The sequence below is a fragment of the Eretmochelys imbricata genome, chromosome 1, assembly GCF_965152235.1.
Source record: "Eretmochelys imbricata isolate rEreImb1 chromosome 1, rEreImb1.hap1, whole genome shotgun sequence".
Taxonomy (NCBI): domain Eukaryota; kingdom Metazoa; phylum Chordata; order Testudines; family Cheloniidae; genus Eretmochelys; species Eretmochelys imbricata.
In genome coordinates this window covers 289,988,702-290,007,264 of record NC_135572.1, presented here as the reverse complement: position 1 = coordinate 290,007,264, position 18,563 = coordinate 289,988,702, and the positions used below count along the sequence as shown (strand labels likewise).

Here is an 18,563-nt window from a genome sequence, read left to right as displayed (position 1 = left end):
GCTGGTGAATTCCCGCTTTCCCAGGGGTAGAAAAGGCAGGCCGCGGCCACGGGACTTCAGGCTCCAACCATGCGGTGGCAGGCTCTGGTTCCAGGCTCCGGCCCCAGGCTCAGCACACCCCACCATTGTCCCTGGGACCCGCTACCTCCCTCCCGCTCCAGGGCTTCATTTGTCCCAGGGCTTGCCGGGGCTGAGTAACTCTGCTGTGAAAATTGATATTAACAAACATACAAATATCACTTTTCACAGCAGAAGACTTACCAGTTAGCAAGTCCTTTTTTTTTTTTTTTTTTGGGGGGGGGGGGGGGGGTTAAGGAAGCACAACCAAAAAAGCAAAAGAAACAACAAAAATAAAAAGACAAGAACATACAAAACACCTTATTTGGGTTTCTATTCTGCTTAGGTGCAGTAAAGAATAGAGACAAATGTAAATGATTTTTATTACTGAGTCTGAAAAAAACCCTACATAAATAAATTACAATGATTTGGACATGTATATGTGCATATTTATTTTGTTTTTCCTAAAGTTAATTAAGTATTTTAGGAAAAACTGTCAGTGCCACCACCAGCAAGAGTTGGTGGCCACACTCGGAGACCAACAAAAAATTTGTTGTGAGAACCCCTGGTCTAGTTCACCAAAGTAGGAACCATCTTTTCCATTTGTCCTACCTAAAAAATTTTTTTTTTTTTTAAAAAGTGTTATTGTCAAAGTAACAGTCAGAGATAACACTTAATGTGCAGTCCTACGCTAGACAAAAGACTAAAAATGGTGCTGTGTGGTCCATATTTCTTGTTTCACTGATTACCGTATGAGTTTGGTTTATAAGTAAAAGAGAGGATTTCTCTAATTTCCAGCGCTGCAGATTCAGCCTAGGCTTGGGGAATCCTATTGTATTCTTTTCTTCTTGTCTACCTTCACTTATAGTAAAGGTTCTGCAAGCAAAATCAGGCCATCAGTGACAGCTGGCAGAACTTGAATATTAAGAAGTTGCCCCTCAGTGACACTCAGCAACCCAACTGTCCTCTATGGATTTACACAGATGTAACTAACTGCAACTTCGCCAGCTACTCTGTTGAGGGCAAACAATAAAGGAATGAAATAGCTTCCTCTTCCAGCTCTCCTGGTTCTATGGAGATAACCTGACAAAATAAATGTTTGTCTCTCTCTCTCTCTCTCACACACACACACACACCCACACACACCCACCCACCCACCAGAATGGCTATTTTTACATTGTAACTTTCAAAGCAGTATTGTACTTCAAACTGACAATACTTGGAAATAGATTTTTAAAGTCTAAGTTTTCTAAAGTATAATATAGGAACATATGCCCCATTAATACTGATTTGAATCACACTTATGTAGATGTACAATGAAAAGTTTTTTTTAAAAATCCACCACAGCTCTCATTATAGTATTATTAATTAACACTGTTCCCTGCACACCTTCACCTATCAGAACAAGCTGAAATGTATAACCAAGATGAGATTCAACCCATCCTATATAAAGTCATTTACTGGAGACCCCTGCAATACTAAAAGAGGGGGGGTGTGATTAAGAATAAAACTTTAGCCTTAACTCAGCTTCTTGACTTGTCATTCTAAGCAAGACCACTGACATTGTGTGTGAACTTTGTAGCAGTTACCATGGAACTGCTAAAAACTACAGTTCAAAAAAAATCTGTGTCTCACTTTCTCTCTCCCCATTGTACAATTTTTCAGTTGCAAAAAACTGCATCCTGTATGCAAATCAAAACAAAGCACGATATTCTCTATCAAGCATGTACAGAATCCCTTTTAGGAAGACACACTTGTGTTCTCTCTGAAACAAGCTAGTTTATTTACGCACATGTCAAAGATACAAAATTTCTGCTCTTCCCACAAGCAGATTTCATCCAGAAATATGTTTGGAATATTCATTCTAGTTTCTGTAATACCAACATCTTAGTGAAGGGCTTTCGCCTAAATTGATGGATTTGAGATTGTAAATTTTGTTTTTTGTTTTTATTACGAGCTACCGAGCAAGAGGGAGACAAAACAAACCTGGTAAAGCAGGAGATATTTCATTGTATCCTCCAAACGAAGCATTCCGGACAAGTTTTCGGACATCTGATCGTGCAGGAAACACACCAGGCGAAACCCCAGCACATGAAGAAAACCTACGTCGCAGTGGACCCTCTTCCTTCATAAGTTAGATGGTCTGTGTAAGGATTATGTTCACTCAGACAGCTGGTTAGCATTAGCTGGTTGGAACAAGAATGTTGCAGTAACAGACTTTTACCTCACATTCTGATTAGCAAGATCCAAAGGGAACAGACACAAAGAACACACATACACACTGATATGAGGAGATACCAGAGGATGTCAAAATCAGCAATAAACAGAGACATTATAGGCTCAAATTATGCTGCTGCAGATTCTCTTAATGAGCTGAAAGTGGAATGGATTGTGCCCCCTCTCACCATCCTACTTCAGTGATATTTCACATTTAATTCAATCAGTACATCTCAAGTCAGGCTGCTGTTCAGCACTGCTTGCTGGGCACTAAGCAACTGTCATTACTTAGGGTTTCAGAATGGATTTGTTAAATAGATTCCGCTGCCTGCTTGTCTCCCAAGCCCCAAACTTATACTGTATAAAAATTAACTCATGATCTAATGTAGTAATGTGCATTTCCTATTTGACACTTCATTTAAAAAATATACTATCATGAGTGCCAATGCTCAGAGAAGGCAGCCAATGCTTTATTTTACATAATAGTGATTAAATTCTACTTTTAATTTAGGTTCCTGATATCCACTGTTTGTCACCTATGATTACTGTAGATTCTAAATAAAAATAAAAGCTACAATTCAAAGGGAGAGATGCATTTTGATAGTCTCTCCAAACAATAATCCAGTATAAACCTTTTAAGTCCACATGTTAACAGAGGATGAGTCCCATTTGCTAACAGTTAACAATTCACGAAATATATACCAATTCTGAAGACTAGTATTGGCTTAAGCATCCTAAAAAGACTAGGTATTTTAAGTACCTCAATTTTTGAATGCCCAACTGGACACATCTTAGAGCTGCCTGGCTTTCAGGGGGCAAGTGCTTAGCACTTGCTGAAAACCAGGCTCATTTAACATCTGTCTAGTTGGGCATACAAAAATTAAGGCACTCAAAATAAATTCATTGTTTAAAATTTTAGGTTGTAAACTTTTAATAATCAATGCTGCAACCCTAGCTAGTGGTGTTTCTGTTAACACTGACCTGAATTCTCATTACTTATTTTGATTTTTAAACAATCACCCACTTCATGCAACAAGCAAGTATTTTATTCTAATTTTTTTCTTCTGTTAATTTCTTCTTTCTACATTTCTGATGCACAGTTAAAGCGATATAACCTCCACAAAAATAAAAAGAACCGTAATGTTTGCTTAATGCAGAAACACTTATACCCAATAAATATAATTAAGACTTGCAGCGCAGTGAATCACTTTTTTAAACCTAAAATTAAGACTTCAATGGAAGCAGCCAAGCAAACCAAAGGAGGATAAAACTCACTTAAAAAAATCCAATTAAGAACTCTGAGCTGACCTTATAAGTAACCTGATGAACCAAACTTTACCTGCTATTACTCTCACATGTAAAACAACCAAATCAGTTTTCCTTCTCCCTACCGATCTATTTTAATATGGCCAGTTCTCCTGTTTCCCATATCTAACAATTAACACCATTCAAATTGCTAGGAGCCACTAAGCAATTTTTTTTTTTTTTTTTTTTAAAAACACATCCACTCCCACAAGTTAATTTTCTTCACTGCTGGGCACTTTTCTGCTGGCTCCATTTTCTTACTATACAGCAGGAATGGCCAACCTGTGGCTCTTCAGAAGTCAATATGCGGCTCCTTGTATAGGCACCGACTCCGGGACTGGAGCTACAGGTGCCAACTTTTCAATGTGCTGGGGGGTGTTCACTGCTCAACCCCTGGCTCTGCCACAGGCCCTGCCCCCAACTCCACCCCTTCCCAGATCCTGCCACGCCCTCACTCCTCCCCCTTCCCCCCACCCCCAGCCTCCTGCACACCACGAAACAGCTGATGGGGAGGCGCTGATCGGCGGGGCTGCCGGATTACTGTGGCTCTCTAGCAATGTACACTGGTAAATTCTGGCTCCTTCTCAGGCTCAGGTTGGCCACCCCTGCTATACAGCATCGGAGACAAAAGTCATTATGAAACCTGGTTCATTTTAATTGGACAATACAAAAGAAAAAAATATACAGTTAGCTCAGCTGGGTTCCTTCCTCACACAAAGGCTACTTCTCCTTCGTTGGAGGAAGCCATTCTCAAAATCAAGTTAACAATAGAATAGTTTGTAATTAATGCTCAGCCACTCCAATTTTGTGAGGTGCTAAGCATCCTCAAGTCAGATTGGCTCACTGGATCATACCTAAACACAGCAGCCTGCAGTATTCTATTGTCTCTACAATGGCTGCTAAAAGTAGCTGTAACAGTGCAAAGTATGTATGTGGCACATAAAAATGTCTTTCAATTTAGAAAAATAATTGTAGCCTACTACTCTGTGTGATGCTGTGAACTGTAAAATAATACTCAGTCCTCTTTTAACAGCCTAATAATTTCTAGCACATGCCAAAGGCAAGGCAGGCATTAAAGAGGGATTGTGACTGAAATATCCAACTAGTGTGACATCCACAGAAACCATAGCTCCAAAATACCCAAGGGTAACATGAATGCTAAGTGTGCCAGAACCTTGCTAAATGCTGAATGTTCCAGTCCAGCAACATACAAAGATCAAGTTTTTAATACCTATTATCCCAATTAACTACCACATTTCATTGATTTGCCACGATAAAAATTTATATTTCCTGTTAATGGTAAACCTGTGACATGACTCTTGATACTACTCCTTTATGATCTCCTGTCTTTACCTTTTACTACTGATACAGCAACAGCACTGTTACACTGTGGTGGACATGTGAACTATTGCCTGCAGTGTAGTAAACATTCCATTCTATGATGCCTTAATTCCAGGCCCAGATTTCAGCAGACTACACATTGTGACAGTACGCAGCACAAGATGTGTTCTGCAGTCTACAAGCTAGAGAAGCAGAGTTTTCTGGTCTCAATATGTTCAGCATTCCAAATTTAAAGAAACCCTTTTGAATTTACCACAACCAGCACCAGCCTCCTCTGCTGAGAGGGACACTTTAGCATTTTGGACAACTTGGTAAATGCTCAGATTCTGGCCATCTTCTACATGACAACTTTGGAACTTTACCACGCTTCAAAAGTTGTGAATTTTTTATTTTATTTTTAAACACATCAGCACAAATTCAGAATGCCAACCACAGCAAGCGCCATCAGCACTTGGAAAACGCAGATTTACTAAGCCAGCACCTTTAGAATTGATAAAAAAAATTAAAAGGGCATTTAAAAGGATTCCTAGGCCCCTGAGTTTCAGGACCTATTGCCTGCAGAATCACTTCAATTATAAAATTAATGGATTGATACGCACACCCATGTAAAGTCTAGGAGACAAGACTACAAAATTCAACAAAACTACCAAGCGTATCTGCTGGCAACTCACAGGAGGGAATGGGAGATGACTCCATATGAATTGTGTGATAACCATTCTATATCCTGAATGCATCCAATCTGAAGTGCATCCGTGCACTTAAGATTCTTTTTACCAGTAACTTTAGATGCTTCATGCAAGCAAGCTTCTGATTTTAATACATCATTTACGTAGAAAAAATAAGGTAATACGGTACTATACAAAACAAGGAACAAAGGAGAAAAACGTGATGGTCTGAAATGGGTATGGTAAGGATTATTTTAAAAAGTGAATAACATATCTTCCAATGAAGAAGATTGCAATCTACTGTAGACACTTTCTGAAGAACACAATGTATGCTCCATATTTGTTTGCAACTAAATCAGGGCTTTCTTTTTAGAAATAAATTTAAAGCCATCTGAAGAAGTATGTCATAACCCCCTGCTTAAGACATTCTTTTTTATAAGATTGCTTGGGATGGAACTAAATCACAGTGCACAGGATGGACACCATCAAAAGGTCTTTATATATTAACAGCACAGCAACACATTTTAGAAAAGGTTAAGTTTTAATAAAAAATTATTCTTATAAGGAAAAAAATTACAATTAAAAAATCATGAGTTGGTCAAACAAGAAGAAAGCTCTCTGGATGATTGAGGTATTAATACACTAAGCACGCAAATTAAGCTCCAAATCAATAGCACAAACTGAACACCCTTACTGAGCAAATCAGAACTTGTGATAATTTACACTACATTCAGACAGTATTCTTAGCTCTGAGCACATAGGCTCGTATGCAATCAAGAAATGCTACTGTTGGTGCAACAGCAGCCACAGCTTGAATTCTCTTATGCAACAGCCATGCTTTAAAACAAAACAAAGAGAAAGGAAAATAATTCCTTTTAGTTCCTGAAACAGAGACCTCCTTAAATCAATGAACACTGTAAAAGCCGGGGGATGGAGGAGACGCGGGGGGTGAGGGCGGTAAGGAGGAAAATAGCCCTGGTGCAATTAAGTCTCTGACAGGAATATGGCCTGACATTTCTATAATGCAATATTATCCAACTAGCCTCCTCAAAAATAGATCTGTAAATAATTTCATGTTACCCACATGAATCTGCAGTATCTATAAACTTCTACAGTATGTAACTGATTGAAAAAAAATCAACTATTAACAGCTGTCAGATACATCAAAATTGTTTCTATACAGCATGCATATTTTACATTTAGTTTAAAAGCCATTATAATTGAAAAGTCTGTTTTTCTCCTATGGATCAACAGGCTCTTTTAGAGGTATACTTGCCTTCAGACACCAGTGTGAGTCACAAAGCAGACATCCGAGCCACAATGCTATTAATTCTGAAAGCAGTGCTAATAGTATGCTAAGGGAAAACCAATTTAATCCTGCCAAATATTCTTCTCCACCATTTAGTAATTCCAAACCAGGCACAATTTATGCTGAAGCATAACTCCTTAGGTACTTCTGATTACAGTACAAGCATTTGCATCAAGGCTCTCTGCAGCTTGTACATGCTTGTATCCTTGTGTCTCACCAGCTGCACGGTCCCTCAGCTCCTCCCAGCAGAAGTGCATAGACTTGTTCACTACTGAGGTTTCAATAATTTTGGCCTTCACAACACTTGTGAAATTCCAGGTTCAGGTTCCAACAGTTCAGGTTCAAGTAGGTCAGCTTTGCTGAGATTTACTTGCAAAGAAAGCTTGGTTGAAAAGCCTTTTTCTCCTTCACATTAATCCGATACACTGTGCCTCTTAAAACACAGTCCAATGAATATTTCATGTCTTTGCAAAGCTGCTACTCATATAGAAATAGGTAAATGTAATTTTAACAAGCAGCAGCTCTCTGTTGTATGGCATATTGTTTCCAAAATACAATGCCTTTACATATACACAAAGGGAATTCCCATTAATTTAGAATTTAATAGAGTACGCTATATGAATAGCAGACATACTGCCAAGATAATAATTTTTAAAAGACAATCACAAAGCAAAATTGGAAAAATGTATACAAATTTTAATTAGGCAATATAGAGATTAAAATTAATGGCTTGGGGCTCAATGTGAGTGGAACCTTATTCACATGAGTTATCAATTAAAATTAGCAAGACTACTCATGAATAAGGGTCCTACAAGGAAAACTTAAATTCCATAAGGCAGACTCATTTAACCACATTTTCAATGTCTTATGAAAGATAAGCCATATCTATTCAATAACAGGAGGAAGGACACTTCAAAGTGACATTTTCATTTCATTATTAAAGGTAATTAGTATGTTCAGGACTTCTCTCTGGGGGCTTATGTGGCAACATGTGTTGTAACAAGCCTTGGGCTCAACAAATACATCAAGACTACCTACCTTTTGCTCCATCCCAGGTTAAGACAGCTCAGATGCTTTGTGAAATCTGCTAATGCAGTTGCCACCAACCAGTCGATAGCGATCAACGGGTCGATCCTAGAGGATCTCTCAGTCGATCGCAATCTCTGGTGGCACAGCGGGACTGCTGTTAAGACAGGCTCCCTGACTACTCCAGCCCCACACCGCTCCCAGAAGCAGCTAGCGCAGCACTGCAAGGGCAGAGGTCTCTCTCCACTTGCTGCTCCTGTCTGAAAGCACCACCCCTGCAGCTCCCATTGGCCGGGAACAGGGAGCTATGATCAATGGGAGCTGCGGGGGCGGTGCTTGCAGAGATGGGCAGCATGCGGAGCCAGGTGCTGCCTGTCCCACCCCAGGGGCGCGCTGGCCCCTTCCGGGAGCAGCATGGGACCAGGGTAGGCAGGGAGCCTTCCTTAGTGGCAGCCACGCTCCACTACCAACCGGGAGCCACAGGGAGTAAGTGCTGTCCAGCAGGAGGCTGCACCCCAACCCCAAGCCCTGAGACCCTCCCAGAACCAGCACCCCAAACCCCCTCCTGTACCCCAAGCCCCAGCCCTGAGCCCCCTCCCAGAGCCAGCACCCCAAAACAGCCCTGACCCCCTCCCAGAGCCAGCACCCCAACCCCCTGCTGCACCCCAACACTCTGCCCCAACCCAGAGCCCCCCCTTCACCTCCTCCTGCACCCCAATACTCTGCCCCAGCCCAGAGCCCCCTCCTGCACCCAAACTCCCTCCCATAGCCCACACCCCACACTCCCTCTTGCACCCCAATACTCTGCCCCAGCCTGGAGCCACCTTCTGCACCCAAACTCCCTCCCAGAGCTTGCACCTCTAACCACCTGCTGCACCACAACCCGCTACCCCAGGCTCAGCCCAAAGCCCCCTCCCACACTGCAAACCCCTCGGCCCCAGCCCAGAGCCTGCATCCCCTCCCTAACCCCTTACCCCAGCCCAGTGAAAGTGAGTGAGGGTGGGGGACAACAAGTGACGGAGAGAGGGGGGAATGGAGTGAGTGGGGTGGGGCTTTGGGGTAGGGGCAGGGTAAATTCAAAAAGTGATCTTGGGCATAAAAAGGTTGGAGACCACTGTGCTAATGGGTATAGGCCAGTAACACTGCTTGCTCTATACTCCCTCTGCCCAGATGATTCATGGAGTGGCATAGGGTAAGGGGTATGTGGTTTACTGTCCTGACCTAATTTAAGGAGCATAATGAATGCCACATACATGAAGCAAAAGTGAAGTAAACAGGACATCGGAATGAGATGGAACAAAATATGACAAAAGTGAAAACTGCCTTTTTTAGGTGAGGCACAAGGAGTACTCAAAGACATTGCAAAAATCCCCAAAGAACACAAAATGGTTAGAAATCACCTCTCAGGTTGCGTTGCTTGGGAACAATTTTCTCCTACCTCTGTTTAATTTTTGAAAATCTAAAAGCACTGTCTATTGCAATGCTATCTCAAAGAAAGAGATCAAACATGCTGGTCTCTTGATGGGGATTTCAGATCTGATCTGGAGGGAATACTATATTGTTTCTAGGGATTAGTAGCGATTTAGTCTCTAAGCAAGTTCAGTCTTGTATCTCTACAGGGAACACAGGAGAAACTCAGTTCTTTGTTTTGTTATGAAAACCAGTTTAGCCAAACAGAAGGGGTGCATTACCTTCCTTTGAGATAGTTTATATATTATACTATTTACACTATTTGCTAATTAATTAATTGGTTCTCTAATCTTACCACATTTTTTTTAAAATACATTCTTAAATGGCATAATCAGATAACATTCTGGCTAGCCTTGATTCACCTACAAAAGAACATCCCAGAAATCCCTCATACAACTAAACAACTTGTAGACTGAGGAATAACAGTCTGTCAAGTGTGTTTTCTTTTTAAACCATTTACCAACCCCCCTATTTCTGTGTCCAAGAATCCAGCAAGGGCTTTGGTAAACAAAAAAAAAAAGAAATGTATAAATTATATAAGTCACACATACTCGAGACAGCCTTTCAGAAGGAGAGCCTAAAAGCCACAGTTGGAGGAATTATTCTGGAAATGCAAAGGGTTATAACAAGGAGGATAATGGAATGAATAAAGAAAACATAGGTTGAGTATCAGCAAGAGCTTACTGACAAACTACTTTAGCCTAGAGCAGGGGTCGGCAACCTACGGCATGCGTGCCAAACACGACACGCAAGCCGATTTTTAATGGCATGCTGCTGCCTACCGGGTCCCAGCTGCCGACCCCGCTCAGCGCCCGCTGCCAAACCCAGGCCAGAACCCCGGCAGGCAGCAGCAGGGGTGCCATTAAAAATCCTGCCCCCTCTTCTCTGTCCGCCCTGCGCGGGGGCAGGGTGAAGAAGCTTGGTGTCCCCCCCCTCCCCCGCTGCATGCCTGCCCGCCCCTCCCTCCCTCCCTCCCTGCTGCTGATCAGCTGATGGCCCTTGCAAGGGACGGGGTGAAGCGGACCCAGAGTGCTCTCGCTGCTCCGGGGAGGAGGCGGAGAAGAGGTGGGGATGGGGCCATGGGGAAGGAGGGTGGAATCAGGGCATATCCCCTCCAGCCCCGTGCTGTGAACCGCTCTGGGCAGGGGGGCCGGGAGCAGCCCCATGACCCCAGCCCACACCCCCAGCCCTCTGCACCACCCTCACACACACCCCAGCCCTCTGTCCTGACCTCTGCCCCCCCACACACACACGAGCCTCCTGCCCTGACACCTGCATCCCCCCACGACCCCAGCCCTGACTCCTGCATCCCCCACACATACCCAGCCCCCCATGTCCTGACTCCTTCACCCCCCTCACAAGCCCTCTCCCCTGTACCCCCCACGACCCAGCCTTGACTCCAGCACCCCCCACATATACCTAGCCCCCACCATGCCCTGACTCCTGCACCCCCATACATACCCAGCCCCCCCACACTCCGTGCCCTGACTCTTGCACTCCCCACATTCTCACTCCCACCGTGAGCACCAAATGGGAGCTCCTGCACCTCCCTCCCCACATTCCTACCTGCACCCCTTGCACTAAATGGGAGCTGCCCAGGTAAGCACTCCACACCCAAACCTTCTGCCCCAACCCTGAGCCCCCTCCCTCATTCTAGCTCCTGGTCAGACCCGACACCCCAACCCCCAGTCTGCTCCTTCACCCCCAGACCTGTGTTCAGTGCACTCCCACCCTCAGCTCAGTGCAGACAGAGAGGAAGAGAATGGGCTAGAACCAGAGAGAAGGTAGGTACCCACTCTATGTGGGCAGGGCCGGGATCCCAGACCAGCAGCGGGCTGAGCGGGGCCGGCAGCCGGGACCCTTGCTGACAGGAGCTGGCGGACGGAACCCCAGACCAGCAGTGGACCGAGAGCCAGCAGCAGGCTGAGCTGCTCAGCCCACTGCCAGTCTGGGGTCCTGGCCGTCGGCCCCACTCAGCCCGCTGCCGGTCTGGGGTTCTGGCTGCCAGCCCCTTGCCAGCCAGGGTCCCGGCCATAGGCCCCGCTCAGCCTGCTGCCAGCCTAGGTGAACAGAACTTCAGGCTGGCAGTAGGCTGAGCGGGCCGGCGGCGTAAGATCAGCATTTTAATTTAATTTTAAATTAAGCTTCTTAAACATTTTGAAAACCTTGTTTACTTTACATACAACAATAGTTTAGTTATATAATATATAGACTTATAGAGAGAGACCTTCTAAAAAACATTAAAATGTATTACTGGCACATGAAACCTTAAATTAAAGTGAATAAATGAAGACTCAGCACACCACTTCTGAAAGGCTGCTGATCCCTGGCCTAGAGAATCTCTGTCGTGAAAGCGCAACTTACAAGTGTAATTTTTTTTGTTGCATAACTATCACTTTTGTATCACTTATGTATAAAAACTGGACAGTTGGGTGAACACTTTTTATACACTAAGTTATAAATTTAACACAGACAAATCTTATCTGAATACTAGTAGCAAAAAGTTTTTTCAAAGCATCTTAAACAATTTTCAGTATCTATTTACAAGTCAGAGTTTTCTTAGTATTTCAGTTATTGCAAGTACAGGTAACCTTTGATCATTAAGACAGCCTGGGAACATATTTGTAATTCAAAAGTCTGCCAATTTTGGAAGCTCAATTTCTGAGGACACTTCTGAATTTTGGAAGAATAATTAACATGATTTACAAGAGTCCAATTTGAAAAGGATGATTTGTATAACAAATAATGTACACAACTTCAAGTTATAAGCAAAGATTCTTGCACAAGCCTCTTCGGGTACATCTACACGGCAGCTGGGAGCGTGTATCCCATCCATGGTAGACAGACTCATGCTAACCCATGAAAACCAGCAGCGTGGATGTGCTGCACCAACAGAGGGTCAGGATAGCCACCTGAGATCAGATCCGGGTTTGAGCTCCAATGGCTAGCTAAAGTCTCTGCCAGTGCAGCAATATCCACACAGCTATTTTTAGCACACTAGCTCATATCCTCGTAACACGAGTTTGTCCACCCAGGCTGGGAGCAGTGAAGACATACATTAAAACTCCAATCTTGTTTTCAATATTGGCCATATCTATTTTTAACATTGAAAATAAATTTATCCTATTGTACTTTGTTTTTCAGCTGCAACTCTACTGGGGGGTGGGAGAGAGAATCTGTCAACATCAAACTACAAGTCTTTGATGATTTATAGATATAAAATTGGGCATTTGACCACAATATGTCATTTGATTTGTATTCCAGAAATATTCCTTTGTGGCAGAGGTTTTAGTAGTCCTTAGCAACATATGTTGCTATACGTAAGTCGTCATGGCTGTAAGCAATGCAATATAGGACCTACAAAATAAATCAAACTTTACAGCAAAAAAATTAATGTCAAATTCTCTCCAAGTCTTTTATCAGGAAGATTATCACTTGATAGGCCAAATTCTGAATCCATCTGCCTATGAATACAAAACAACAAAATACTGAACAGACCCGTGACTGTAATAATGCAAAGTCCCATGAGCTCAAAGCACAAAAGAAGCCACAAATGTGCATACTTTTTCACTGATCTTTTGTACTCAGTTAGCTGCTAATGGCCTGTTTTGTATCAAGTGTATCATACAAATGAAATTATATAAACAATTTTTTTAAATTGTATTAATTGTGTACCTCAGCCAAGACAGCTATACGATAAGCCTCTATTACTTATTTAAGCAAGCTACCAAATAACCTACATTTAGCAACAGTAACCAGAAACAGAAGCTATTTCCTCTACCTCTGACAGACCTAAACTTGATCACTCGAACTTCCCAGGACAACCTCTTCTACATTATAAGCACTGCTATTCTAACACATGTGATACATCTTATGATTGCCAGCCAGTCCACAATAAACAAGTGTCATCAGGTGACTCAGATGTATAATTTAGCAGAACAAGGCAGAACCAAGGGGGTTTTTTACATACATATGCACTTACCACTTCCTAACACTGTCAGGCTAGACACCTGACCTACTGTACAAGGATATACAGGGTGGTGTGGATACCTGCTCTTCCTTGGTCAGAAGCATGTTGTTAGAGCACACTGGGCTTCTAAATACAGGAGCATAATGGGATTCCCAGAAGCACAAGGGGTGCTTAAACGTCCACTAAAATCAAGGGAAGTTAGAGTTAGGCACCTAGGTGCTTCTGAAAATCCCATTAGGCTTCTATTTGCATTTTTGGGATTCTAAATACCTTTAAAAGTAGGGCCTACCGTCCTGATCACAATGTGGAAGAAGCATTAAGTACCAAATTAATTTTCAACAGCTAAAACTGCAGAAGTCACTGTTTCACTAGCGTCTTAGACTTTTCCCTTCCTCCTTCAAAAACTAAACTTTTTTTCCCAGCTTTACAGATCTTTGGAGCCTCTACACATGTTCCTTCTTTTCTTTCCCCCTTTGAAAGACTCCTGTCTATCTAGTGATGACTTACTGCCAGCCAGGAAATACTTGGATTTTTTTCTTGTTTAGTTTGTTCATTTATTTAGAAGTTTTAGCTAAAATTAAGCAAGGCTTTTTACAAGCATAACCTCCATATTGTGCTAATGCAGAAAAGTAATAATACTGGAATGGAGTGGAAAGTACTCCAATAGTAGTAATGGAAAAAAAGATTTAGGGATGATAGATATAACCTTACAAAGAGATACGGCAGAGGAAACAATAAGTATGATTTCAGGTTACATATACAAAAGGATCACAAAGTAATTGGAGGTGACAGTCCCTTCTGTATAAAGGCACTGTTAGGTTACACAAAGAATACTGTGCTTTGGTTTGACATTTTACCCAAATGAGGTTGATAGACAATTTAAAGACAAGCACTTAAAGGAATAGAGGATAGTCAAGTTTCAGGAAGGCTAACTGACACCAACATTAATTTTCTTAAATCAACCACTAGAACAGTATTGTTCAACCTGGGGTCCCCAGACTATGTCTAAAATTTTCAAAGGGGTCCAGACTTCCATTCAAATTTGTTAGGGATCCACAAGTGAAAAAAGGTTGAAAACCACTGCACTAGAGGATGCTGAAGCATAACACATGCTGTACTCTGAGTATTCAAGTGGGTGTGAGCTTCATCTAAAGCTTGCACCTAACATTCTTTGCAGTAACTAAGGTAAAGTACCAATTAATAAAAAAAGTGCCCGTAAGCAATACTACAATTCTGTACAATTCTGTGCAAGTGAAAGCTAGAGGTTACTAAAACTTGGCAGACTCACTTAACTCCTCTATTCTTGTTGGACTAGGAACAATCCTACAATCATTCTTAAAAAAAACCGTTTCTCAGTTAACTTAAAACAACTCTCATGTAAGGAACTGTCAAGAAAAAATAGCAATACATCAGAGTTATTTAAAACAAGAAGTCCCCACAAAACCTGATATTAAGTAATGTTACTATTTTAAAGCTACCATCCCAACTACAAATATATGAAGATATGTTCAGTTACTGCTGTATCTCAAGATGTACTTTACGACAAACAAGTTTGATGTTTTCAGAGTGGCAAGAGCTAGCACAGTAATATCATGACCACTTCCATTGACAGTATTTTCTGTCTTCTTGCCAGCGATTCAGAGAGTCACTGGTTCCCTTCTACCCTTACTCTTTCCTGAGAGATGTAAACCAGGGCTTGAAACTAAATCCAGAACAAATGAGGGTAGATTTATTTCTAGTGCTACGATATAACATTGCATGATGTCAGAGGTACCAGAGCAGAGGTGGGCAAACTACGGCCTGCGGGACCATCCTGCCTGGCTCTTGGGCTTCCGGCCGGGGAGGTTAGCCCCCAGCCCCTCCCCTGCTGTTCCCCCTCCCCTGCCGTGACGCTGCCACGGGGGCAGTGCTCTGACCCGCTGCTCCTGTCGGGCAGTGCGGCAGCATGGCTGGCTCCGGCATGGTAATGGGGCAGGGAGCGGAGGGTTGGATGGGGCGGAGGTTGGGGGCAGTCAGGGGATGGGGAGCAGGGGGAGTTGATGGGGGTGGGGTCCCGGGGGGCAGTTGGGGCAGGGATGTGGATAGAGGTCGGGGCAGTCAGGGGATGGGGAGCAGGGGGAGTTGATGGGGGTGGGGTCCCGGGGGGGCAGTTAGGGGCGGGGATGTGGATAGAGGTCGGGGCAGTCAGGGGACAGGGAACGGTGGGTTGGATAGGTGGGGGAGTCCTGAGGGGCCTGTTAGGGGACGGAGGTGTGGATAGGGGTCGTGGCAGTCAGGGGACAGGGAGCGGGTGAGGGGTTGGATAGGGGCAAGGGGTCCTGGGAGGGACTGGTCAGGGGTAAAGGAGCGGGGGGGGGGGGAGGATTGGATGGGTCAGGAGTTCAGAGGGGGGTGGAAAGTGGGAGGGGGCGGATGGGGGGAGGGGCAAGGCTGTTTGGGGAGGCACAGCCCTCCCTACCCAGCCCTCCATACAGTTGCGCAACCCCGATGTGGCCCTCAGCCAAAAAGTTCGTCCATCCCTATACTAGAGCTAAGGCCAGGATATTTAAAAAGCTTGATTTCTTTTAAAGTTTACATTTGCATTCCACCCAAGGCCTGCAAAACAGCAGGTCAAAACACATAGGAAATAGAATATTTGCATATCTTTTACTTTAGTTCAGCCTCTCATTTCTGCAAAAGCTACATGACCAACAAACTTACTTTTATGGAACTAGAATAGGTGTTAGTCAAAGTATTCCCAAGCTTACTTTAAAAAAACAGGCCTCAAACAAAATTTCTACCACCCTATACACTTTTTTAGTTGTAAAAACCTGTATCACACTGACAAGACACTTATCATTAGAAACGACAACATTTGGTAATGCAGACAATTCACTGAATTTATTTAGCTTGCCACTGGTCAGGTGGCCTAGAAAATACTGAACCTCCAACAGATGACTGTAAAGAAGTTGCTATGCAATTCTAAAAAAGTGTTTTGTTTATAGGAATAATGTACCTAGCCATATTTTACTACTTTCTACTGTACGTTTCAGTCCTGATGTTATACTATCCCATGCATAAGGATTTCAGTTCAGGTCAGTCAGAGCTAATGCAAACATCTGGAAGCAATGCTATTTTTGGAAAACAGATGAATTTGTAGTACAATCAAAGAATCTCATCCTCTTCAGGGTCAATTTCACTGCAGTTACAATATATTGCTAACATTTGTACTTGATTAGATGAATATTTCTATATGAAATATTCATTTTTGAAATCCAAACTATGCTAAATACATGAATCATTACTTTATATTGCAAGTTCATGGAAATATTAACATTGCAGCTGGCACAGCCATCTAAAAAAAATTACACAAATCCTGAACAGAAAAAATTACTTCTGGGTACAGAGGTTTATAATGTTCCAGCAGTATGCTCCATGGACTGAAAACAAAGAATTTATTGTACTTTTACCCGCAAATATTTTACATTTAATCTGAAGCTACTTTGTGCCCATTACTTATATATTTGTACACTCTAGATATTATTTAAAAAGCAGTGTGTCAAGTTATGTACACATATTTTAAAAAATAACCAAGGATTGGATTTTCAGAGCACCTTGGGTGACTTTCAGTGGGACTTGCACTCCTAAACCAGTTAGGGGCTTTGGAAAATCCCACCCTAATTTTTCATTTATGTTACAAATATACCTAACAGCAAAAGTAAATTAAAATCTAAATTACATTTCACAATTTATTTCACATTTGCTTTCTGCATTTCTCATCTTAAGAGAAAAAGCAGTCAGTTTCTCTTCTGGTTACTGAAAAAATTAAGTTCATTTGATAAATAGTTAAGTGCAATGATGATGGCAAATAGCGATAAGAAATGTTTGACTAGATACTTTCGATAGGATTTTTCTTATAAAAATGATGGGAAATTTGGTTGGTCTGTTTTTGTGAGCCTTTTGTTTAAATGAACCTTGGGGTACAGTTTTAAAGGAGACACTGTCAAGTTAAATACCTCTGAACTGAGTGAATTTAGAAATCATTACACACACACACACACACACACACACACAGTATCCCTTGGTGGCACTGAGCTGTTAGTATTAAATAATAAAAATAATACCATTTGGCACAGCTCACAGGAGTTAAAACTTACAAATCAGTTTAATTTGTACACAGATGGTACCCAGAGTTGTTGTGATTCTATATTTAATTACACTAAATAGCAGAACAAGCTGTTCCAACATTTATGAAAATTCATGTTACAAACCACTGGGGCTTTTAGTTTTGGGGGTAAAAGGATTGGATCAGGAAGTAATCATTTATTAGTTTTTACATTTTCCATTAATTATTTCTTGGTGGTTGGAAACCACTAAATCCTGTAGTTGATTTCATGAAATGGATACTCCTACCTGAGTGAAACTCACATTCTGGACAGAATGGTCAATCCCGCTATTTTACTTCTAATTCTAGATATTGCTCTGTGCAGGTGAACAAGTAGAATTTTTGCATACTGCTATAAAATTAATTGGTGGTGGTTTGTTCAGCCAATGTTATCACTTGAAGGCAGTCATTACAAGATTCACATCATGAAGAGCACCACAACTGCCATGCTTGTTGATAGCAGACTGGCCAAGGACTGACTGAGCCTGGAGACTGCACTCAAAAGTCCAACTATGCTAGGATTGAAGCATATTATGAGGACAGCACGCGGCCTCCCTATACTCTACCTAGTCTCTAAGCAAGTATAGGAGGACTTAAGTCACCAGGGATGCCAATACACCAACTTCCAAAAGCACTGAATTCACATCTTTACAGAAATAATAAAACTGTCTCAATTAACCACCCATACTGGTCAATTCATTTGCATGATTTAAGACACTAAAGTAGCTTATTTGTGTTGTTGTTGCAGAAAAAATCCACCAACAATGGACTGAGACCCCATTGTACTAGGCCTACAATGCAAAATAAAGTGTCCCTGTCTCAAAAAAAACTTATATAAGCACAAGATGAGACAATAGGAGGGACGACAGACTAACAATGACATGATTACTGTAGTATGATCTAGCCTATTGCTTTTATAAATCTTTACCAAGCTTCCTTTCTTTTTTTTTTGGTTTAAATTTACAGACTGGTCTCAGTTACTTTGGTGAGCAAAAGCAGAGCCAGTAAAGAACTCAGTGAATGCTTGACTACATCTATATCATCAGGCATAATGGTTAC

General features: G+C 42.2%; 1 protein-coding gene across 2 annotated transcripts in view; it reads right to left on the bottom strand.

The window, feature by feature from the left end:
• The window catches only part of OSBPL8 (oxysterol binding protein like 8), a 190,503-nt gene that overhangs the window by 76,365 nt on the left and 95,575 nt on the right, over positions 1-18,563 (bottom strand). The window contains exon 2 of one of the 2 annotated variants that reach the window (XM_077832714.1): positions 2,044-2,243. The exons of the other annotated variant lie outside the window; for it this stretch is intronic. Coding sequence (XP_077688840.1) covers positions 2,044-2,188 — 145 coding nt within the window. The 5' untranslated portion in view covers positions 2,189-2,243. The remainder of the gene's footprint in view (positions 1-2,043; positions 2,244-18,563) is intronic. 2 annotated transcript variants of the gene reach the window in all.